General features: G+C 34.2%; 1 protein-coding gene across 5 annotated transcripts in view; it reads left to right on the top strand.

Moving 5' to 3' along the window:
* The window catches only part of LOC127070050 (protein Wnt-7b-like), a 43,995-nt gene that overhangs the window by 1,369 nt on the left and 16,839 nt on the right, over positions 1 to 25,787 (top strand). Inside the window, exons 1-2 of one of the 5 annotated variants that reach the window (XM_051007856.1) lie at positions 3,757 to 6,315; positions 21,781 to 22,001. In XM_051007856.1, coding sequence (XP_050863813.1) covers positions 6,239 to 6,315; positions 21,781 to 22,001 — 298 coding nt within the window. In that variant the 5' untranslated portion in view covers positions 3,757 to 6,238. Of the gene's footprint in view, positions 1 to 3,756; positions 6,316 to 21,780; positions 22,002 to 25,787 lie in introns of those variants that run through there. The other 4 variants (XM_051007857.1, XM_051007854.1, XM_051007855.1 and 1 more) reach the window with 4 other exon arrangements.

Raw genomic sequence — 25,787 nt, 5'->3', positions numbered from 1 at the left:
CGTATAAGTAAGACGAAGATGCAAGAAGGGAGAGAGTAGTCTCGTTTCGTCATTTGCAGCCACACACTCGTTACTATACTCTCTCTCTCTCTCTCTCTCTCTCTCTATTTCTCTCTCTCTCTCTCTCTCTCTCTCTTTCTCTTTCTCTCTGTTTCTCTTTCTTTCTTTCTCTCTCTCGCTCTCTCTGTCTCTCTCTTTCTCTCGTATCTTTCTTGTTCTCATCTAACTTAAGCTTCCCCCTTTCGAAAGAATCGCTATAACAATGGCTGCCCTTTAATTATCGAAAGGCCGCGGCACTTTAAAGAGATCCTTTGAGAGAACCCATCAACGGGACTCTTGCTTTTCGTTTGCCTTCTAAAAATCGCTTTATCTCTCTCTCTCTCTCTCTCTCTCTCTCTCTCTCATGAAAAGAAAAATAATAACAATGAAAATATTAGATATATCTACAACATCATATGTAACTTAATGAATCCTAATGATTATAATAAAAATTCGTTTTTGTATGGAATATCAAAAGGGAAAAGAAATTTTTGCTAAAAATAGCAATTATTTAATTCTGATCAAGGAGGATATTATAGCTTATTTTACTTGATACTTTTGTATAAATTAATTTTGAAAAAGAATAAGAATAAATTGTGATTGCTTCGTTCTAATTCATTGGGGTTTCGTATTAGGATAAAAGAAAGAGAGAAAGATAGACAAAGAGAGACAGACAGAGAGAGAGAGAGAGAGAGAGAGAGAGAGAGAGAGAGAGAGAGAGAAAAAGAGATGAAGGAGCGAAAAGGAGTTGTGAAATGGGCGTAACCGAAAGTGTGCGCAAGAAAGAGAAGAGAGAGGGAAAGATCAGCAGACCTGTTGCTCGTTGCTACCACCACCGAATGCTCTTGTACGACCCACGTTAGAAGGGAATTGGTTTTAGCGCGACCAATGACTAAGATTCTATACTTTTTTCTTTACTTCTTTATCTTACATAGATGTAATAAATTTCTATAGATTTCTCTCTATATATATAAATTTATGTAAATGTCTTTAGGAATAATTCGAGACGTCTACTCTTGTAATTTCTTCAAAAACTTAGATAGGCAATATTCGTTCTAACACGATATTTGATTTTTCTAAGCATCCCTTCGTGTGTAAGGTTCGCCCCGCCTCTTTTCGATCTCTCGTAATTCTTTTCCAATTCCTCTTCTCTCTTCACTTTTATTAGCGGTTTCTATTTCGAGCAGATGTTAGGCCGGTACAACGGTCCTTTCGAAGGAGCTAGTCAGTTACAGTCTCGTATTGTAGCGGTAAGATATAAAAGATTAGGGTAGGTTCCTTTCCAGACCCTTTACCTTTTCTTCATTCTTTTCTTACGATATCTTTATATCTTATGATATCTACGAGAACTATAATTCTCAAGTACCTATATTTCTTTTCTCATTCGACTCGATGTTAAATATAAAAATACATATTTGAAAGAAAAAGAAAACGTCGGGTTATTACAGGAAAAATTCCAATTATATAAGACATATCCTGTTGTATGTATCCTTCAGAATCAGGGCAACCTGGGCTAAGATTATTTAAAAGAGGGTTTCTCTCAATCCCTTTTTTCTAGCTTACTACACAAGGCTTAGAGAGGTGTTCTTTCAAAAGAATAGCAGCAGCATTCAGAATAGCAGCAGCAGCAGCAGCAGCAGCAGCAGCAGCAGCAGTAGCAGCAGCAGCTCGTTCTCTCATCCAAGTACATATACATACATGTAGGCGCAATACATATGTATGTACTTTACTGGTGTACTTGACGAGCACACCTGCGCATCGACGAATTTGTCATAGCTATATGGAAAGCCTCGTTCGTCCATTATTACGACACAAAGGAATACCGGCCTTTTGTGCCATCTGGGAATTCGAAAAGCAGCTTTCCATGTTGGAATCGTCGTTCGTATGCTCGCATATGCCGAGTATTCTTCCTCTTTTTTTTTTTTTTTTTTTTTTTTTTTTAAGGGCAACGAGTTAACTATGAAACGTAGAGAGAAACCTATGTGCACAAACGTGTTTTCTTATCTCTCAATTAGCGTTTGTCTGCATTATGACAACTCACAGTGTGATCACATAGATCTCGTTCCATCGGAACGAATTCGTTTCCGAACTTCCTTTCTCTCTTTCTCACTTACTCACTCATTCACTCGCTCTTTCTTCCTTTGTACTCGGAAATAGGAAATTCGTGATATATATGTGAGTGCACTCAGCTATGATTCCTGTTCATTTTATTCTCTCGTTTCGTTCCTAAAAAGAATATAAAATCTCTCTATTTGTATATTTTTTTTTATTGAAAAAGTAGACGTCGAAACTTCGTTTGTCGTCGAATGACGCAATTGAGATCCTTCTTTATATAATAACTGAATAATAACTTTAATAATAATTTGTAATAATAATTAAAACGAACAATATAAAGAATTTATTTGTAATTAGACGATTTAGTCGATTTTTCTTTATATAATAATTAAATAATGATTAAAGATAATAACAAGTAATAACTGAATAACAATTTAAAAAGTAATAATACCAAAATTGCTTTTTCATAGAGAGAGAGAGAGAGAGAGAGAAAGAAGAAAAATAAAATGATCAGGTTTGAAACCCTCGAAAAACCGAAAACATATGGCGCGTGCAATTATGGTGTAATGATATATAATTAATAAAATTCTCTCTTTGTATGTGTGGAAGGGAAGTCCACGTTCTCCCTTCGTTTTTATATTGCTCAACATGCAAAGAAAAAAGTGAAAGAAAAGAGAACACCTTTCTCTCTATCTTCTATGGGGATCCATGTCTTTTAGAATAAAATTCACATAATCGATATATAACACACAGAGTTTCTTGCATGGCCCAAGTTCATAAGGGTCAGAAAATTATCCTGAACTTATTCTCGTAATACCACTACGATTCCTCGAAAAAGCTAATTGCGTTTCCACTTATTTCGAGAGAAAAACTTTCCTATAATATCGATCTAACATTATCCTATTCTATACTTGATATCTAAACGTGGAATTCATAAATGATATAGGGCTTGTAACCCTTAACCTCATTGATCGAAATTGTTACTTGAAGAAGATGAGAAACATGAAGTGAAATGTTCATAATGGATCATAAATTCAATTGTCGTAGAAAAATTCATTTATACCTAATGTTACATAATAAAGAAGAGTTTTTTTTTCCCGAATTATTTTTATGCTTAACTTTTAAAGAGAACAAACATCGATAACATCTCGAATCTCTGACGAATGCTTATCACTTGCTATAAGAAAAAATTCGCGAATATAGACGTAGGACGGGAGCGTTGGAGCATCAGGTAACTCTCAAACTAAAGCACGGAATAAGAGAGATAGAAAGAGAAAGATAGAAAGAGAGAGAGAGAGAGAGAGAGAGAGAGAGAGAGAGGGAAAAAGAGAGAGGGAGAAAGAAAAAGAGAAATAAAGAAAGAGAGAGAGGGAGAGAGAGAGAGAGAAAGGAGGAGGAGGAGGAGGAGGAGGGGGAGGCATGAAGCGATACGACGTGAGATGAGAAGAAGAAGCAGCAGCTAAAGAAGAAGAGAAGAGAAGAAGAAGTATAAGAAGGAAAAAGGACTGACAGAGAAAGATAAAAGGAGATAGGAGATGAGAGTAAAGAGAGAGAAAGAGAGAGGACAAGTTGGAGGGAGAAGGAAAGAAAAGTAGAGGGAGAGAGAGAGAGAGAGAGAGACAGAGACAGAGACAGATGCAGAGGTAGGATCGTAGAGGTAAGATCGTAGAGGCTGGGACCTGATCCCAAAGGTAGGAGGACTTGGGTTGGCGAGGCCAGTCCATCGCGGGCCCTCCTCTCGTCCGAACGTACTTTACTTTCTGACCGCTCATTCAAATTCCCATGTGACTAAGAGTCTTAGCCATTGTTTAGACTTAACCATTTGTTTCAGTGTTATTATACATCATAACATTTATTCTCAACTAAAAAGGACGGAATGAAACGATCCTAATCAGACATAAATATGAGTTTGTCACACAAATCTCATATTAAGAATATTTGTAATATTATACGTAAAGCTCGATCAGAGTTATGCTCGTGATAGTTTTACAGCTGTCATCTATTGTCACCGTGTTATTTCTGCTACTACTTGCTACTTGCTATTAACAGTAGTAGTAGCAGTGGTGGTGGCATAGCTCGAAAGGTAGTGCCGCTGGCGCCGTTGGTGATGGTTACCTTGAACAACGACGCGGGTCACTTCGAACACCTTGCACAGTTACCCTCTGCTCCAGTTCGAGATCACGTCAGAGTACTACCGTTCTCTCTCTTGCTTTTATTACATTGAGAAGAAATTTCTTTTGATGACGAGATCAAGACAGCTTCTCCGTATCCGTGTCTCATTCTTTCTCTCTCTTTCTCTATTTCTCTCTCTCTCTCTCTCTCTCTTTCTCTTTCTCTCTCTGTCTCTGTCTTTCTTTATCTTTGTATTACCGAAATTGAAAGAGAGTGTACAAGTTAAGAGAGTGATCAAGTTTGACAAGTAAGAAAGAAACCTGTCTTGAGAAGAAGAAGAAGAAGAAAAAGAAGAAAAAGTTTCGGTTGCAAAGAGATAAGACATCTGGTCGAACATACTATCAAGTTTTTAACATGAACAGAGACTATGTAATAACTTGGCCATGACATCGGATGATTAACGATGTATCAGAAACTTAGCAAGGATATTGACAAGAAGAAGAAGAAGAAGTTTGACGGATTATGACAGTAACTGAGATTACCGATTTTACGAACGAATTCAGACGGAAATGAATGATAATCGTATTCGATCGTAAAAGGAAAAGCCGACGGTGGAAGGATTTTTGAAGAATTTCTTAGAAATTCTTTTCGCAAAGACGAAGAGTAGAAGGTGTTAAGGATCTCGAGACAATAGAAACCGGTAGCAAAGAAAGAAGAAAAAAAGAACGAAGATTTAAGAAGATTCGACGAAACATTCGTGTTGAACTCGAGGGATCCAAGAAGGAAGAAGAAGAAGAAGAAGAAGAAGAAGAAGAAGAAGAAGAAGAAAAAGAAAAAGATGTGCGGATCGATAAATCTTCAGTTCGTTTCTCTTAAACGGAGAACGAAAAGGACAATGAGAGAAAATTGTTGCACAAGGATAAGTGTGAGAACGATGAGAGAGAAGGACATACGTATCTTCAATCTTCTTCGTTAAGATTTTGATTTATAATAGACAAGACATACGGCTCTCTGATTATCTTTTGAATTAGCATCTATTTGCTAATAAAGATCTAACAATTTCTTCTTCGAGTAGATTAGAATGATCAAGAACAAAGAACACATAGATAATCTTGAAATATTTATCGATAGAGTTCTCGAAAGTGTGTTGAAAAAAGGATGCAAAAAAAAAGAAAAGATTATATTTCTTTTTTCTACAAGCGATAATTCTTGATCGAAGATCGTTTTTAATTAAGTAACTTGACAGATAAACCAGAGCAATAGTCTTTTGGCACGCGAACGGAAAGAGGCTACCGACCTTGCTAAACCAACAGTTCAAACTGATGATTCTCTTTTCCATTTGGAATCATCCTCTTCCTCCTCCTCCTCCTCTTCTTCTTCTTTTTCTTCTTCGTCTTCTTCTTTTGCCCCTTCCTCCTTCTCTTCTCTTATCTTTTCTCTGATCCTGTTCGTTCTTTTTTTTCAAAAGGAGCTTAGTCACGAGAGACTAAACCTTTCTCTCGAGTATTTAACCTGGACAAATAAATACTCGTGAAGATCCTGTTAAGTTAGCAAACACTTGAGAAATGCCAAATGTGTTGCCGTTTAAGAAGTTTCACACTTTCGCCCTCTTTCGTCGAGTGAAATACATCATCGTCTTTGTTTGAAGATCGCCATGATCTTCTTCTTGATGTGCTTCGATCATCGACTTTGAATGGATCTTTGGAAAACGAAAAATCTATAAAGATTTCACGCTCTCTCTCTCTCTCTATCTATCTATCTATCTATCTATCTATCTCTATCTTTCTCTCTTTCTTTTATATGTATATTTATTTGAGATATATGTGAAAGATTGGAAAAAACTTTTCTTGTGTGAAGAAATTATCAATCGTGAGATTATTGATGTACTTAATTGAAAGGAGAAACGTTTTTGGGATTTGTTTGAAACATCCGATTTGAAAGAAGAACGAGTGATCGAGCAATCGTGGAAATTGATCGTGCTTTTATCCGTTTGACGAATTCTAGATAAAACAAAGTGATTGTGATGTAAGAGATGCGTCGTGGTGACGTCGCGGCAACCGCGATAGCCCTTCTCATTCTTGGGCAAATCCAGGAGCCACGGCAAACAAGGTGAGCCATTCATTTGTAGATCATTCGAAAATTCACAAATAAAAAGGGAGGGAGATTCGTATGAGATCATTGGAATCTTTTTGATATATAATATTATATCGAAAACATTATTAGAGAATAATCAATCGGAATAATAAAATGGATAATTCTGGAAGATCATCGAATTGGATTTCTCTCGATCATTTCGACGGAATCTGATCAGAAAAACGACGAAACGAAAAAAAACTTTCTCTATTCGAGTAAAAAAGATGAGGACGTAAAAAGATTGTGAAAGGGGTAGGCGTGATGAATATGCCTTATCGGAAAAATGATCTTCTCTTTGATCGAGAGAAAACGATTATCGATATAGGCGAGTCTCGACGGAGCCCCTCTATCAATGTCTACCTGAGTAGAATCCGCATAATATTCTGCACGTTCGAAGGGCATCGCCTTTTCGATCGAACTCGATTCGAGTCTGGAGATGAGCGATCTAGATTTCGCAAAGATCGCGCGTTTCGATTTTCTTCGGCCATTTATCTTCCGTTGTCTGGACACTATATTCTTTTTTTTCTCACGACGAGCGACGTTAACGTTAAACAAAAATGAAATCAAGAAAAAAAAAAGAAGAAAATAAGCAAGAGTGAAAAAAACGAAGGGAAGATAAACGATCCGATTTTATAAGATCTCGTTACGATTTTTTTTCTTTTTCATCGATTTATATATCTTCTGCATGTTTTAACATTAAAATAATTTGATGTTAAAAGAATAAGCAGACTTCCATGTAGTGATACATTAATATATAGTATATTAGAACGGAGGTATTGGACGAGTAAGATGAATGAAATAAGTTCCTAAAGAAAGTAACGATCTCTCAGAGAAATTTATTATCTGTTAGTTAGAATATATTTCGCGATAAGGATCCAAGTTCTAACTTGGTGAAGAGAAGAGTCATCGACGTGTCCACGATCTTGTAGAGGCAAAGAGAAGAACGTGGTATTAAATTAAGATCCGACGGTGTAAAATAAGGTTGGAGCTTCTATAGGTTGAGGCCTCCCGCAGCGAGAAATGGTAATGCTCCGGTTAGGTTCATCGTTACCTTCGGTAGTCCTTTCTTTCTTCGGGTTTCTCCTTACCTGATATCGTCAAGTGTGCCACTGTGTGTATTCTATACAGAGATATTTTATAGATGAATTTTTCAAAGGTCGTTGTCCAACGATTACGCATATCATTTATCCTGTTAGAAAATTCGACCGATTCCTATGCGAATGATCAAAGCTTATCACAGTACTTCATGAAGAAAAAGCAATAAACCTATCACAGATATGAGTTTCTTGTGTCGTTCATGAAATTCTCCTAAATACGATATTCTGAAAGAGAGATGCGAGAAGAATATACATATGTACATAAAAGTCTCGGAATAAAATAACGAGCTATACCTTATTATTCTTGCTTCTTGAAAAAAAAGCATATGTGTCGAATTTACTGCTCGTATCTTATCATCGAACTTAACGAGGAATGTTTTTTATACATTTATCCGCGAAAACGTAGGAATGGTTCGATGATGAAAAGATAAGAATCTATATATCGTTCGGATTACTATAGAAATATTCCAAGGATTTTACTCCTTTTTGTCTTTTTTATATTCTTCAAGATTTCCAAAGATGGGATTGGGTTGAGTACAAAACCGATAGTATGGTATTCGAGAGGAGAGATTCGAACGGAGGTTAAGAAGGAAGGAAGGAAGAAAGAAAGAAAGGAAGAAGGAAGGAAGGAAGGAAGAAGGAAGAAAGAAAGAATGAAAGAAAAAAAGAGAAGAAAGGAAAGGAGACGAAACGTAGAAAAAGCATCGGCGAAGATCCAATTAAAATAACCAGTGGTCAAGAAACGTCGACCGAAAGCAGTATAATGAGAGAAGAGAAAGGAAGAGAGAGCGAGAAACAAAGGTCGATGGAAAGAAGCGTTCGAATAAGGGAAGAGGCTGCTTGGGAGTGCAGATAGAAGGAGAGAAAGAGAAAGAGAGAATGCAGAGAGAACACAAAGCACCATTAAAATATTTCAGAGTGGCCAAACCTCTCGTCTCTCGAAGAGACGATTGCAAGAGGTTTGAAAACTTGCCGAAATTGGTATAGCATATCGATGAGATATATAAGAAAATAAGAGATGATGATATTTGGTTAACGTATGTTCGAAAGGAAGGTAAAGAAATGATTCTAAATCGAATGTCTACAGTCGATCGGATTTCATTCTTTTTTTTTTTTCTATAGTAAATATTTCTCTATCTTTGCAAATATTCTAAGAAATCGAACTCGAAGTTCTGTTTGATTATAGTTTGCATTTTACGTAATAAAAATGTTTGATTAAACATTTCTAAATAGAAATTGTAAATATAATGGAATTATTAGAGATTTTATTAAATCTGTTTATTAACATATTTTCGAAAAAGAAATTCAAAGAAATCAAATCCTAATTCGGGTTTCTATTCAATTAGATTGCATTTTACGTAATAAAAAAAAAACTTCTATATAGGAATTCTAAATAGAGTCGAATGATTAGATATCATTCTTCGTGGTAACTTAGTGAAGAACTCATTATCAGTCTGAAGAACATAATTTTCATCAAAGTACATCGTTCTTGTCTTGCCACTAACATATACTCGATGAGACAGAGACGATGTAATCCAAATGCCCGTTGGGCCAAGAGATATCTACGTTCAACGTTTACTATAAAACTCGAATCTCAAGATCGTCGAGGTGTTCTCTTCGTACAGCATCGTCGATCTTTGATGAAGCAGTAAGAAGAAGAATAATAAGAAGAAACGATTTACGAGCTCGTATCTGGAAATTCATCGTCGTTGTTACTTTGTCGCCTAACGAAAGAAAAAGAAAAATTCATTCATGATCCACGATCTATGTCTTCATTATATCTTCTTAAAGATAGATTATTTTGAAGATTAATAAAGATCGACGAGACTTATCATTGAGAGATACAATTCATTAATTATTATAATTAATTATAATGATTATTCTACAAAACAAAAATATCACGTTATAACTATTGATATGAAATCTCAAATTTTAATAAGAAAATCATATGAAAGAAAAAAAGAAAGAACAAAACGCTATATCATTGCTTGTAACTTATAAAGTATATAAAAAATATTAATTAATAAAAAGAATCATAAAATAATAAATGATTCGATCAATGTATAATGTATTTTCAAAAACTAGATCAAATATCGAGTATAAGAATATATTCGTTCGAGTTAGGGATGCAGTATGAAGAATGTCCTACTCGTCTAGGTAATCACTATAATCTTCCCTTCATTATAATTATCATCGTCTTATTACTTTCAAGAGCCGAGAGTGGATAGTTGAGAGCGCGTCAAATCTAATAAACTTTAATCCGTCATAATTACGTCGACAGCCGGTCATTATCGATTTGAGACAGAGATTGTACATTATTTTGCGGAAACACACGTTTATCGAGAATGTATAAACACGAAAAAAATATATATGTACATATCTATGATTTCTTTTTTATTTTTCAAGAATAATAATTATATAAATGATAATATATTTATAAGAAGAAGAAGAAATTGAAAACACAATATATCTACAATTTTATCTATTTGAAATTCTAATGATAAATATTTGATCGTTAGAGAAAGATAAGATCTCTTCAAAACTTAAGTTAAACATGAACTAAGCAAAGAAACTATGACGTTAAAAGTGTCTCGTCAAAAGACATAACGGTGAGCGTAGGCTTGAAGTTTTTATCGTAACAATTAGTAACACCTGTGGATATATATATATATATATATATGCATATATATAGAGAATAATAGTATGTACCAGCTGGCTAGTAGCTTTGGAGAGTCTCAGAAAATGATTAAAATCCGTCTACGATAGTCGTTTAATATAATGATTTTTTTCTCGAAATCACGTTTAGTGGGTCCATGAGAGAATTACGATGATGCAGCCAACATACACGAAGATCGTTTCAGAGAAGAGAAAGAAGAAAGAAAGGAAGAAATAATAAAAGAAAAAAAGAAAGAAATATCGAGATGGTGGCAGGTGTGAATACCTCTCACCGATTTCCAGTTCTTTCGACATCGTTCACTGAGACTTTTCCAATAAAATAACGCATCCTCTAGGGATATAAAGTTTATCAATAAAACGGTTGGTACAAGGCCAAGTAAAATCTTGCTAGTCTTTTCTTTCTTCTCTTCTCTTCTCTTTTTTTTCTTTTCTTCCCTTTCAAATTGATCTTTTCGATTTTTGTTTTTTTTTTGTAACTACGACGATACGCTTTATGAGACTATAAGATCAGATGAAAATAATTTTTTGATTATTCCTATTTTATTAGCTTATTATATGTAATTCATTATTCGAATTAAAAGATAAAATCTTTAGGATTTTCATTAGAATTATGATATTATACCTGATTATAATAAAATCATGTATGGAAATGTTTTCTCTTATTATATATTCGTTTCTTTTTTTTCATATATTTTATTCATTCATTTAGAATTTCAAATTATTTATCTTTTAATTAATTATTCATATTAAAAAGAATATGTATCGATTTCACGTTATATATTCAACTGGAATTATTTATCGTTTAGTTAGATTGCAATTTGCATTGGCTTAACCATTCGAGAATATACAAAGTCGAGAGTCTCGTTTCTGCTACCACATAGTTTATTCGCTGTCCCACATATTATACCAGCAAGGTATTCGTGTTGGAAGCAATCTTAATAAATAATCGATACCTATCATCGTGCTTGTCGTTTGTTTCTCTCATTTCGATATTATATCCCTTCTGAGAAGTTTGCCAAATAAATTTAATCTTTAAGAGAGACGTGTAACGTCTTGGTCAGCTGTTAAAGTCATCTAGACAAGACGAGGATTGATGTCATTTCGATTCGAAACACGCGATTTGTTAAAACTTTTCTCTATCAAATTTTTTTAACGTTAATTATAATTGTTAATATGAAATTATGTAATAATTATGAAAATATATCCTCGATTAATTTAACAGTAATAATAATAATAATAATAATAATAACAACAATAATAAATTAATAGATCTTTGTGTAGCATCATCGATCAAGATAATAATAAAATGAACAGGTTGAACCATTGGATCAATTTTGCACATAAATAACAATATTAACCTACTTATTTTTCTAATCTTTTATAAATATCAACAATATTGTGGAAGGGAAATTATAATTTATATTACAAAAGATAAAGTCAAAAGATAGAAAATTTCGATTTTATATCATCAAGTTATCACGCTTCCGAGAAACACTTCGCAATTACAGACATTTTAGATGCTGAGGGGTCTTCCTTTACTTTTTCCCCTCGACGGATGATCGAAGATTACATTATGCAAATGGAAATATATCTGCGAGAACGTTGGCACGAGGTTAAAACGATCGTGAAGTTTCTTCGTGGGTGGGCCAACGGTGTGGATTTATTCACACGTGCTACTGTACGATTTTCTCTCTCTCTCTCTCTCTCTCTATCTATCTCAAACCAACACACATACATTTTCTTTCGACTGATACGAATTTAAACACGATTAAAATAAACAATCTACGTTAGAATAAAAATTTATTAAATTGATTGTAACACGAATTCGACCATAAAAATACAAATTGTGTAATAAAAAAAAAATAAATAAATAAAATAAAAAAAGAAAGAAGACAGAGAAATTGAACAGAAGAAAGAAAGAGATAGATAAATACGAAAGGAAGAAAGAGAGAGAGAGAGAGAGAGAGAGACAGACAGAGAGAAGGAGAACCGGTACTATAACGTGTGTTTCTCTATGATATGATAATGTACTGTTCAGAGATTATGCATGTAGGTTCATGTATGATAATTTGGCGAGACAAAGCCACATTGTCGGGACATAAATTGAATCGCTGCCCCCTCTTCTTTCTATCTTTCTTTCTCTCCACCCACCCTCTCCCACTCTCTCTATCGAGAGAAACGCCCATCGAGGAGAGGTACGTGATCATTGAGCTCTCTCTTTCTTCCGTTTCCTCCTTTCTATCACGTATATGTTACGTATCTATATATATATGTATATACTAAACTAGTATATATATATATATCGTCTAGGCGACTAGATCCTTTTTTAAAAAAATTCCCTAGCCATAATAACTCCTTGTAACGGTCAACTACTCTCTTGACGTTCCTTCCTGTTACCATTGAGTGTGTTCTTTATTTTTTATTTTTTTTTAATTTAATAATAAAAATGTTTATCAGTGTGAAATATCATTGTACGTACACGTTATAGATATATCGTAGAAGTAAATCATAGTTCCCTTTTTTCATTCCAAATGAGATATATCTTTTTAAGAGTAGATTTAAAACTGTTGATTTTGTAGTTATTTCTACTGAAACTTTGAAACATAGGTATACTGTTTAAAAATGTTAAGATAAATTTTTAACGAGATAATATATGTATCTAATTTTTCTTTGAGACTCGAAGAGAGTACGAACATTGAAAATTTGTTTACCGTAAATCTAGTATTAAAATAAAAGGACCTTGAGAGAAACACCTTTCTAAGAGTACATTTTATGTGTGAGCTTCGTGTCCTTTTCTCAAAATTGAACGTGGGTCGTGTTTGTGCTTATTATTATCATTATTATTATTATTTGGGTATACAGGTGAGCGCTCCCAGGATATTCTCATATGATACTCTCGACTTAAAAATAATAATTTATAACCAACGCCCGCGCTAATCCACGAAATTATATTTCAACTACTTCGTTCGGGATTTGCTGGAGAGTTCCAAAGAGAGAGAGAGAGAGAGAGAGAAACTATCTTTAGGAACACGAAGCTCGTCTCGTATTTTTTGCGATTAGCCCCTCTTTCGCAAGTCACTTGATGCTAAGTTATGAATTTCTTAGGGAGGGGGAGGAACGCGATCGCAAGAGGAAAGCAACGTGTTAAGCGTGGGTGTATACGAATAGACTTCCCTGTTCTACGAGAAACCTTCCTTCCTTTCATTTCGAATCAGTTCTTATATATTCTCGCGGGAAATTTCAAATTATATATCTACCTTGGTATATACTCATATATCATTTATATCATATAGCTAAATATATCTATATATATCATTTATATTGTTTATGTCATATAAAACATGATAACTTTGTAAGAATTCTTTTTATTCTTTTTATGAAAGAAAGTATATACATATGTTTATCTCGTACACGCTAAGAAAAGATGTTACAATGTTAGTATAATCGAATAATCTAACGTAAGAAAATAATAAACACGTAAAGCAGTTTCCCAGACCTTCGTAAGAAGAGATTTATACAAGAGGGAATACAATTGGAAAAGGAAAAAAAATTTCAAAGAAACTATGATCATCGTAATCGGTGTACCGCAAAAAATAAGTAGAAAACCACAAGCACACGGTCGATGACGAATATCGCGTTTTACTCGAGTGAAAGAGAGAGAGAGAGAAACAAAGAGAGGCATCGCAAGATTAACATAATTTCCGTGTTAACATTTAACCCGACCGGACACGAGTTTCGAAATTGACCAGAGACCGGACAGACTTCTTTCTCGCGTGGGAATCGGCCCGTTTTCATCATTCTGCCGAGAGAAAAGAACGTGTTTCGTTGGTCCAAGATACGCTCGTATTTCGCGAGCAGATAATATCGCGGAATTATACAAGAACCGCTTCGTATCTCTTCTTCTTCTTCTTCTTTCGTTCGAAGATTCAGAAAGAGAAAGAGAGAGGAAAGAGAGAGAGAGAGAAAAAGAGAGACAGAGAAGCTTGTTTGGCTCGTTACTCATTGTAGATCGCAAGGAAAAGAGTGCCGATCGAGAGATCTTTTTTTTGGGATCTTTTGTAGATACATCAAGTTAGTATCATCAAAAAGATAGAAAATAATAATATGTTTGATCTTTAGAGGATCAATGTTATTTGTATAATTAAAAAAATGTCGAAATCTTCTTTCTTTCCTTCTTCAAAGATGCAAAAAAGAAAGAGAGAGAGAGAGAGAGAGTTTATTTGGCTCGTTATTCATTATAAATTGCAAAAAAAAGATTTGATCAGGAGAGTAAGACTATCAAAGAAAATAGAAAAAAATAAATCTTAGCTTGATCTTAAAAGGATCAACGTTATCCTTATATACGTATAGTTAGAAAAAATGTTAACGTCGGTGAAGAATTCAAGTGAATTTCTAGAAAAAAGAAAGACAGAAGAGGAGAGAGGGTATGGCTTTTTGAAAATTTACGAGAAACTTAGTGAAATCTCTCACCTGGCGAACACGAAAATAGTCTTGAGACACGGAACGTTTTCTCGTGTCCAGTGGCGTCGGTGTTGATCTTATCTGCGCAAATACCTCGAGGATCTCTCCCTCGATGGATCCTTTTAATTAGTCTCGGTTTGAGTATAAACGTCGTTTTCTCTAGGATCAGTTAAAGTCTCTCGCCATCTTTTACCCTTCACGATCTTTAGGATCTATCGATCACACGATTCTTTGTATTTTCTTTCCCCTTGCGTTTTTTGCTTTTTTCGTTATCTTCCAAGTGTTAAAAGATTCATCGAAATTCCATTAGGTGTGTATCTAACGATTATTTGATCTTGACTGTAGATTTCGATATCACAGGACTGGTTTATCCTTTTATTTTATATTACTCTATACAGAAGTACTAATTACATCTCGGCAAGGTGGTCTCGATTTTAAATCTACGATCTTGTTAATTGGACGTTCGCTTACGATATTTATTAATCAACGATTCTTAATTGGCGAATTCTATCGATATCTACGAGAAAACGAAAAGAATTTGATATCGAGTAGATATCTTTCCAATTTTTATTTCATGTTGGTATCGTATGTTTTAACGATAAATCTACTACTTACAAAGTTGGACAAGATTGACCTATCAAAATAAAAAAAGACAAATGAAAACACCATAGTTATCTCCGAGAGAGAATTCAAAGATCATATATCCTAAGTAAACGTAGATTAAAGAGAGAGAGGGGGAGAGAGAGGGAGGGAGGGGAGGGGGAGAAAAAAGGAGAAATGAATTGAAAAATCGTCACGAATGTTGGTCTTGGTCTTGGTCTTATCGTTAACTCGTAAAACGAATGGGTGAGTATAGTATGATAATCCAATTAATTTGTTATCCACAGAAAGAGAGAGAAAGAGAGAGAAAGAGAAAAAGAGAGAACGAGAGCATGGATGGCTTATCCCAATAACAACGTTACATTATTAGCATTATCGTAAGAGAAAATAATTTCTCAAACGAACGGATATTTCTCTGTGGTTCACCGTAGTCTGTAGTACGACGTTGTATATCGGCGATCCAGGAAACTCAAAGGATTCAATAATCGTGCCATAAATATGGGAATTAGATATAAAGCGATACAGTTTGCCTTGTACGCGTGTCCCTGCAAAGAGTAAGTAAGAGAGAAAGAAAGAAAGAAAGAAAGAAAGAAAGAAAGAAAGAAAGAAAGAAAGAAAGAAAGAGAGAAAAGCCGCAGGCAACTCGCTAAATAACGTGCCTAACCGAGAACGAGCCGGCCCACGTATGGAACGACGACGACAAGGTGGTTCGGAAGTGGCAGAGTGAGTGAGAAAGAAAGAAAGAAAAAAAAGGAGGGAGAGAGAGAGAGAGAGAGAGAGACCACTTAGTAAGTCCTTAATCCTTATCTATGCGTATCGCGCATATGCAATGCAAAGTGGATGGAGCATATTGGCCAGGGTGAGATCAACTTGGATACACCCGCGTGTGTATTTGCAACGACTTATCATGAGCATGGATAAAGACGCTTTTTACATGAATAGAAAGAGAGTGAGAAAGAGAAAGAGAAAGGTACCTTTTCGAAACGAGAAAATTCTCGATCGAATGGAGATATGATCTTAACCCTCTATATAATCTAATTTTTTCGTCTCGTTAAAAAAAAAAAAAAAGAACAAATTGTATAACGTGAAACTTAGTATAGTATGTATGTGATTATTTAAGTATTGTTTGTATTTAAGAAATATTAATTACTAATTAATGTTAGGACAAAGGATTGAATAGTACGATGTCATTGTTATATGTCATTGTGAAGGGTTAAGAATTCGTCGTATTTCTTTTCTTTTGTTATCGTATTTCTTACGAAAAAATTACAAGGGAGGAAGTGTTAAGAGCTTTTTCACAGTTCAAGCATATCGAATCTTTCGAAAGAAAGAAAAGATTTTTCAAACGTAAAAGTGGACGATAATCGTTTTGTAGCGAGGACCTATCCCAATGAATTTGGTCAACGTTTTTCTATGGCATTTTCGATTAGTCATGGCGTGTATCGAAAGTTTGAAACCCATTCGCCACGGGCAGTCCTGTCCTTAAAATCTCTCGTTGAAGAGTCACGCGAGCTGAACACGATGATGTCAGAAAGGTGAGAAGAGAGCATCTTTCTTTCTTTTCGAAAGAGAAATATGGATTATATATCTATATGTATTTAGAAAATTATTCAAAATATATATTTCAATTACGAAAGATATATATATATTTTTCTCTAAATTTGCGTAAATAATTTTTGAAATAAATTCTTTATATTAAAATAAATATCTTATATAACATTTATATCTAATATAACATTTTATCTCTTGGTAAAAGCTTGTTATCTTGTTTTATAAAGAAAATAAGATGAATAATTAGATAAACAGATATCTATAAACTTCTATAAATGATTCCAAATGAAAATGTTATTTATCCATAGAATATTCTCTCTCTCTCTTTCTCTCTCTCTCTCTCTCTCTCTCTCTCTCTATATATATATATATATATATATATATATATATATATATATATATGTAAAATATATATATAAAAGAAAAAGAAATTTATACGTAGCAAAATTTAGAGTGAAACAGAATACAAAACTAAAAGTGACAAGGGATTACGCAAGTAAGGAAAGAAATTCCAATCTGAAGGAATATCTCTCCGAGGTCTTTCGATTTTCATCCGGAACACGAGTTTGTACTTGGCCGTAATAAAGTATCGTAAGATAAAAACGAACGCGAACGATAAATCGTAGCCGGATACCCCGAATACCTGGATACCTTTCGATCTCGAGCGCACCTGTACGCCGTATATCTCGAACGTAGAGATTATTTTTATGCTTGGCTCGTTAAACAATAAACGCCTATGGTCTAACGTCCTTTTACACTCCCTCACTTACTCTCTCACCTTGTCTGTATATCCTTAAATTAAATGCAATTTGCGTTCCGTTCCTGTCGAATGATTCTTTTGGATATTTTCTTCTCCGACATATACGATAAATATCTACTACAAGTACAGTAACAGGTGTTGTATCGGGAGAACAAACTATTATTTGATACGAATACAAACGAGTTAAAAAACAACAAAAATATAAATAAGAAAAAAGACTCACTTTAGAAAGATTCGTAGAAAATTTAGTTAGAAAATTTCTGACATTAAAAGTAAACCCACGTAAATAAATATATTGTTCTACTCATTTAAAAAAAAAAAAGAAAAAAAAGAAAAAGACGTATTTTGATTCCAAAAAATAATAAAAATATAAATTATACGTAGAATCTGTATATATAGAACTGAGCTGTAGATAGGTGAATGTATGGTTGCATAGATGCATATAATATATATACAGTGCGTTCCAATCGTAGTGTCGAGCGCTATCTCTTGGAATAAAATAAATAGCGACTTCTAACGGTAGAGTCTGTCTTACGAAAGGTTCACGATTCAAAGTAGCAATAGTGAAACGAAACGAAACGAAACGAAACGAAGAGACTCAGAATCCTGTAGTTTCCGCACGTGTTCCAGCACGTGCGACTCTCTCGTTTCGAGGAGAGTATGTACATACATATATACGCGTATCTCTAAGCAAAGATCGCGAGTCGTGAATCTGCAAAGTGGATAAGGAGATGATGCATTGCTTCGTTGTAGTTAGAACATTGTGTGTTGCCTGGATTTGCTCGATATCGATGACGAAAGTTTGCTGCTAAAACATTTTATCTCTTGGTAAAAGCTTGTTACCTTGTTCCATAAAGAAAATAAGACGAATAAATAGATAAACAGATATCTCTAAACTTCTATAAATGATACCAAACGAAAATGCCATATATCCATATCTTGCGAGTAAAAGGAAACTGACCAAATAAATAACTTTGAGTTAAAGACGATAAACTGTTAGAGCAGAGCTTGAACTTACACTTGAACTAGATTTCAACTTGATTGATATAAATAGAAACGAATCTACACGGTGTCTACAATGAAACGTTCTGACAAACGGATCAGAAGAAAACAAATTCGAACATTTAATCGTATCTTCAATTATTTCTATAAGAGAACATTTTCAATAAAATATTTTTCCAAATAAAAATGTTACAAAGAGGAAGAAGAAAAAGATAAGTATTTGTCTATTGGAAGCTGTTAGTACTCGTCGATTTGATCTCGTGGGACGACCATGAAGAGATTTACAGTTATATACATGTAGTTATCTATGTAGCTACATAGAAAGTCATGGGAAATAGAAAGAGGGCGAGAGAAGCGAACCCCCGTAGCGTTCTCGCATCGGGAGAAGTCTGAGAAGATATCATCGGAAGAAGGAGATGCGCCTGCTTCTTGTACATACGTCTTACAAGCTTATATACCGTAATCGTCCCCGTCGTTCCGCGTCGAACGCCTAGCGCCCATCTTACGCTCGTCTCTCGGTCAAAGTCCCCGTCAAGGGATTTACGTTCTTTTTCTACATCCAACTATGATATATAGTAACGTATTTACCTCGACAATTTCAACGAGAAAAGCAAGATGCTTTAGACGATAAATTGCACATTGCATTGTAAAAAAAAATATATATATATATAATAAAAATAAAAGTCAATCTAATCGTTGAAATAAAAAGAAATATAAAAAAGTTCCTAGCGTACTTTTTGATTATCTTAATAACTCGAATTAATAAATGCAAGGGATATTTTTACTTGATATATCTATTATCTTATCTTGATAAATTTATTCAACGGCTAATTTAAGAGATAATCTATATTTCTAAACGTTACACTTTAATAATAGAAGTCAAACGAAAGGATCTCGTTTAAATTTAAAAGAGAAATAAAGTATATTATCGAGAAGAAAATCGTCGATAAAATCCATTATCAGAGAAATGAATTTTAATCAAGTACACACTTTCTCTCGAAAAATATTCTAACCTGATCGTCAATAAATCGCTAAATGATCTGCTTTCGTTGAAAATATAAGCGAGGAGGACGACGAAAAGGCGGTGATGGTTGCATCGGATATGTTGCAGACATCGAGAAAGAGTAGGTACGTCATTAGCCTCCGTAAGGAAGAGAACGTAATGTTATACATTAGGCGTTAACGACTACGTGGATAGTCTACATACTGTATAGAGAAGCCACTTGCTGAACGAATTTAACGCGGAGAACTTAAATTAGTTTATTTTTCGATGTGGCTATGAAAACGCTCATATTACGATTCCAAGTATCTAAACAATTTTTCATATTTGACAAATACAAAATATTTTCAACGGAACAAAGAAACATTATCATTCTGATTCCAAGTATCTAAACGAATGAAATAAAATATAAGAAGATAACGTAATATATAAGAAACACCTTGTATATAGATGGTCTTTGTGACGAGGGTATATTTTCAGTTTCGGCCACCGAGCATGATCGCAGCACGCATTCCAATGCAAATAGCTGTTGCCTCGAGGATGACCGTAATCGTCGCAATTTCATGCTTCTCAGAAATTCAAGCTGCCTACCTCCCCCGCTCGGATGATCTGCTACCTCTGCCTTTCTCTTTCTCTTTCTTACTCTCTATATCTGAGCGAAGAGGATCGATAAAACACCCTTGGGCTATTTTCGATTCGATATTTTATCGACTAAATGGTTCAGAAAAAGAGAGAGAGAGAGAAGTGGGACGATGAAAAATCGATCGTTTACCGAGCCCCTTTGAAAAGAGTTTGTTTGTTTCTGGATTATGTATCGGTGACACATGAAATCGTTTCCTCTATCGATCACTCATAATATCGATCGTGAGTCAACACGTCGAAAGATTTGCCTGAGACATCGAGGAAGAGGCTGTCCGACCGGATTAAACGCTTTGCGACGAGATAGAGGAATCCGGATTTAATGAGAAGGATGTTTGAGAAATCGGAGAACGTACGAAATGTGTAGAGAAAGAGAGAGAGAGAGAAAGAGAGAGAGAGAGAAAGAGAGAGAGAGAGAAAGAGAGAGAGAGAGAAAGAGAGAGAGAAGCGCTCGCGTGAGAGTCGATCTTGTGTTTATTAGAGCGTACGATCAGTCGGATGAACCATGGAAACGTGCCGTGAAACGAATTATGCGCTACTCAGATCCGATTGGATATGCTGTCAAGTCTACGTCCAAAGTAATCTGATAGGAGAATGATGTTCTTAAAAAGAGACAATTCCATGCTACTACGTTAAATTATCATTCTTTTACGCGATAAAAATGTATTTGAAAGAAAGAGGAGATACATATGTTCAAAGTAATATCTGACAGGATGATATTCTTAAAGAAAACTTGCTACTAGATAAAATTAAGATTCTTTTTGTTTATAATAAAATTATATTGAAACCGAGAGGGATAATCTGTGTCAAGTACAAATTTATAAGAACTTCTTCAAATGCCTTGTTTCGATATAAATATATAAAAAACTAATTCATTTCAATACATGTACTCATATATATATATATATATGTGTGTATATGTATATGTATGTATGTATGTATATGTATGTGTTTATGCGAGTGGAGAAGTGGCATGCATTTTCTGGTCAATCCAATATAAGGAGAGAAAGAGAAGAAGTTAAAAAAAAGAAAAAGATAGAGAAGCGAAAGCCAAGACTGAAAATGCTAATGAAACGTGTCGAGCATACTCATCGTCGACAGGGTCGTTCGATACTTTCACAGGTCGAAATTTATCGAAATTTAATTCGCCGTAGAATCAGGTAGGGACACTACTGAACTCTGTTCGATGATGATCGGTCATAAGAAATATTAGGTTGTCTTAATGGAAAGTTCATGCTACTTCTGCTTTCATATATATATATTCTATATATTTCTATACTTTTATATAATATATATTTTATATTTTAATATATATATATATATATAAAACATACAGTTTAGATTTGAATTATTTTACTAACAAAACGTATTCAGTTTTGTCTAAGATAATTTTTCGTCTAGACAAAATGGAATATATCATTTGCACATCTCAAATAGTACTGAAGCATTGTTAATAATGAAGCAAGTGTTAATAATGAATTTTTTTCTTTAAAAGTTTTAATTTTTATTGATTCACGTAGAGTTGACATTGAAGAAGCTGGAGGACAATCTACGCACGAACTTTTCCAACGATCTAATAAAAAAAATATATATATAATGAAGAGAAAGAGAGAAGATATAAAAAGCATATAGATGACGGATTAATTTTTTTTCAGGGTGGTCGGAGCGGTGGTCGTCGGCGCAGCAGTTTGTGGGCGAATTCCGGGATTGGCTAAGAGTCAAAGAGAACAGTGCAGAAAGGCGCCACACGCGATGCCTGCTGTCGGTGAGGGTGCTGAGCTCGGTCTTCGAGAATGCCGACATCAGTTTAGACATCACCGATGGAACTGTTCTCACGTTGCCAACGATCAGATCTTTAGTCATGTCGTCGTAGTAGGTAAGAATTTATAGAGAAAGAGAGAGAGAGAGAGAGAGAGAGAGAGAGAGAGAGAGAGAGGGAGACTGACCCTAAAGGGATATCCTTTTCTATGGTCCCTGTATGGTTTACCCAACCATAAACGAGAAATGTTTTCTTGTTTATCATTGAGAGAAAGAGAGAGAGGGAGAGAGAGAAAGAGTTATGTCGATCGTATACTAGAAACCAAATTAATAAGCCGTTAATGGCCCCAAACCTCTATCTAAACCTATTTCGAAATATTACCTAGAATTTATCCGATTACATATTTCAAATCTTTAAAGAATCTACGGTTTTGGATAGGAAAGAAAAAAATGTCAAAGTTTCTTATTATCGATGATCGAATATATCTACTAGTTCGATGATTGGAATAGCTTATTTATTAATCTGAAAAAATTCTATATATAGATATATAACTATGTTACTAGTCACATATATCAAAGAACGCGCGTTTCAATCGTTACTTATAATCAAATATATGTACATATATCTATATGATTTAAATTTCAAAATCTTTGCACGAATAAATTTATGGAGTGAAAGATGAAAATTAATAACGAGAAAAAAGAATTTGATTGCTTAACGCAAGGGACAAGTAAATAAATAGGTAACAATTTATATAGAAGCTTCTGGTCTTGAAATTTCTTAGAGACGTTGTATGTATGTACAATGGACCGTGGCGAAGTTACGACACGACAAATGATACGAGCGATATCTCTTACGGACAAGATAATCCGTTCGCTTGTGAACGAAATCTGACGTGATCCACTCGTATAAATATCTTTAAGTGTGCATATTTGTCATGCTGACGTTAAAAAGAGAGAGTATGCATTTAGGTAGGTTATCTCTGTCGATGACGTTCTGGGAAATAAGTAGCTTGGATGCAAGGTTAAAGTTCAGACTTGGTAATTTCTCATGATTAAAGTAGACACCTTGCAAGTAGGATTAAGAGAGGACGAATAAAGAAAAAATGAATACCTACGTAGAGTTATATGAAAAGAGAAATGATTTATAATATGATTCTTTACATTGAATCTTTTCATATTCAAAAATATCTATTGATATTTCTTTTTCTTTTTTTTTTTCTTCTTTTTTCCTTTCTTTTCTACAGTTCTTTTCGAGAATTTATTTTTGTAATAATTTCTTTCTTTTTGTTCCTTTATTTCAAAATATCATTTTGATTTCGACGTTGATAGATACACTAGATGTATTTTAAGTTGTGAAATCAAAGTGAGAGAAATGCAATAGAACCGTGTTTACGTGAGACGAAAATAGCAAGTTCTGGATGTCGACTAACAGAAATAAAACAGCGCAAGAAATGGATCTAGAAAAAAAGAAGGAAAAAAAATACTTATGAGCGTAGCGAGGGGCAGTCGGTCGCTAACTTAATTAGTGAAATTAACGAGACCGTTCGACATGTCGAAGCTAAATACAACGATATTCGTTCGAGATATTTCCTTGAAGTAAAAAGCATTTGACTTGGCAGATAATATTCCTTCGCGTAGGATTATGTTCCAAAGGAAAAGGAAATGTTTTATAGATATATTGTACGTAGCTAAAAATTTTAATGAAGGATCGAAGAAAATTCTACACTAAAAGAAAAAGTTCTCTATTGAAATTATGATTTCTAATTAATACTAGAAGATTGTCGATTTATTTTTACTACACATTATTTTTTGTTTTACAATAATAAATAAGTATACAATTATTCTAATAATTAAAAAAAAAACGAATTTAATAGTTTTAGTGTTACGATAACATTGTCCTCGAAAAGGGGAAAAATAAAAATAATAAAAATAAATAAATGTTCAACTCGAATTTCGTAAAATTTCTCTTCACACATGAAAGATCATCGAAAGTCATAATAATTCAATGTTTCGCATACAAATTGTAGTATTAATCGATACTGGTCCTAATATGGTCGACTTTAATTAAAGATGATTACGTTCCTTCCCCTCTTTGGATCGATCTTCGAGATGTGAAACGATCGCGAGTTGCCTCACGGAAGCTCGTAATAATGTTTGAAAGTAATTGAAAATATAGCTGGGGCAGTTGGATTCAGCGACTGGATTCGTCGATTCGCGGTGAATAAATTTTCATAAATTAGACGAAACGATTCTTGAATATACGACTGAAGAAGGCGTAAGAGGAGAAGGAGAAGGAGGAGGAGGAGGTGGTGGAGGAGGAGGTTCCTTTTACGATTGGAGATTACGTGGGCGATTTGACTGGAGCTAATCTCGTCAAACGAATCGTAGCGATTAAGAGATCCATTACATGGCTCGAACATACGGTTTCAGTTTCGGTTTATTATCTAAGTATTATTAATTCGTTCCAGCTCGATATTAAAAGGTTTTAATAATTTAAAAAAAAAAAAAAAATAAGTAAAGATCGAAGTAAAGAATCGAATTTTTTTCGAAATCATAATCACTAAAAATTCATTGTATCGAGATAGAAAAAGATTTATTTTTGAAGGAAAAATTCAGTAATCTTTTGAAGAAAGAAATGAAAAGATCGAGAATGAAATTTCTTCGAGATAAATCTTATTGTATTTCCCTAATAGGTCAAATGAATTTATCGTATGGAGATAGAAAAGGATCCATTTTATTTAGAGAAGAATCTCCTTAAAATATTTCGTGCAATCTCGTTTCAGTCAAAGCTGAGAAACGGTCACGCTTTTATCGACTTGATATCTTCAAATAAATCTAGAAAAATGTTCTCTGGATGAACAGAGAGAAAGAAAGATAAAAGAAGAAATGTTTCGTTGTTTCTTCGTCGAGTGAATCTTCTCGATTCGGATAACGTTATTGGCACGAAACAGTTTACGTTAATGCGGTGGACAGTCTTATCAATTTCTGCCGAACCCAAAAAAGCTCTTCTCTTTTTCTATCCTTTCTTTATTTTTTCATTTCTTTTTTCCCTTTTATCTTGGACCTACCCAATCGAATTTATCCTAAAATTTGATGCTAAAATTCTCTACTCTACTTTGCGAGATCGATATTCTGTATACAAAAAAAAGGAAAAGAAAAAAAGAATATATATGTATCTTTTCACAAGAAGAAGAAGAAGAGAAAAAGAAAAAATAAATAAATTAACTCTCGACTGTCGTCGTTGATCTTAGTTTTGACTCGGTTACTCCAAAAGGGTGACAACTTGTATCCGAACCGATCAGACAGTACCTTGTCCTCGTCGAGAGATAATATTCGCATGTCGAAAGAGTGACTCGACCGGTTGAACAAACTTCAAAGGATGAGTATCGAACTACATAGCCTATATAATCGAAACTAATTTTAACTTAATTATTTTTTTCATTCGAATATATTAAAGGAGTATTTTACATTTGCAACATGTTTTTACCAAAGAAAAAGTAAAAGTCATCAAGGAATAAATATTCGCAATTTGCAATACTTAAGCTATACAATGCTGAAGAAGAATCAAAGTAAATAAAAGGACGTATAAGCACACGCGTACGCACTTATACACGCATATACACATATGGTACGATCTCAGGTAACATGGAAGAAGTTGTATAAACTATAAAAAGTCCATGAGACTTTAAAAGAGAGAGAGAGAGAGAGAGAGAAAGGGAGAGAGAAAGAGAGAATCGTGGATAATTGTATCGTGCTGGAGCAAGACTCGATCTGTCTCTGTCGACTTTATCTTACCGCTAATTTGTTCGATAGGTCGCCCTCGATACGTGCGACGGCTACAGAAAACGCGAGATTCGATTCTAAGGAAAATAAATTCTCTCTTCTCTTGTGTATATACGTA

Source organism: Vespula vulgaris, chromosome 17 (assembly GCF_905475345.1).
Source record: "Vespula vulgaris chromosome 17, iyVesVulg1.1, whole genome shotgun sequence".
In the NCBI taxonomy this organism is placed as follows: Eukaryota; Metazoa; Arthropoda; class Insecta; order Hymenoptera; family Vespidae; genus Vespula; species Vespula vulgaris.
This window is presented reverse-complemented; position numbering and strand designations above follow the sequence as displayed.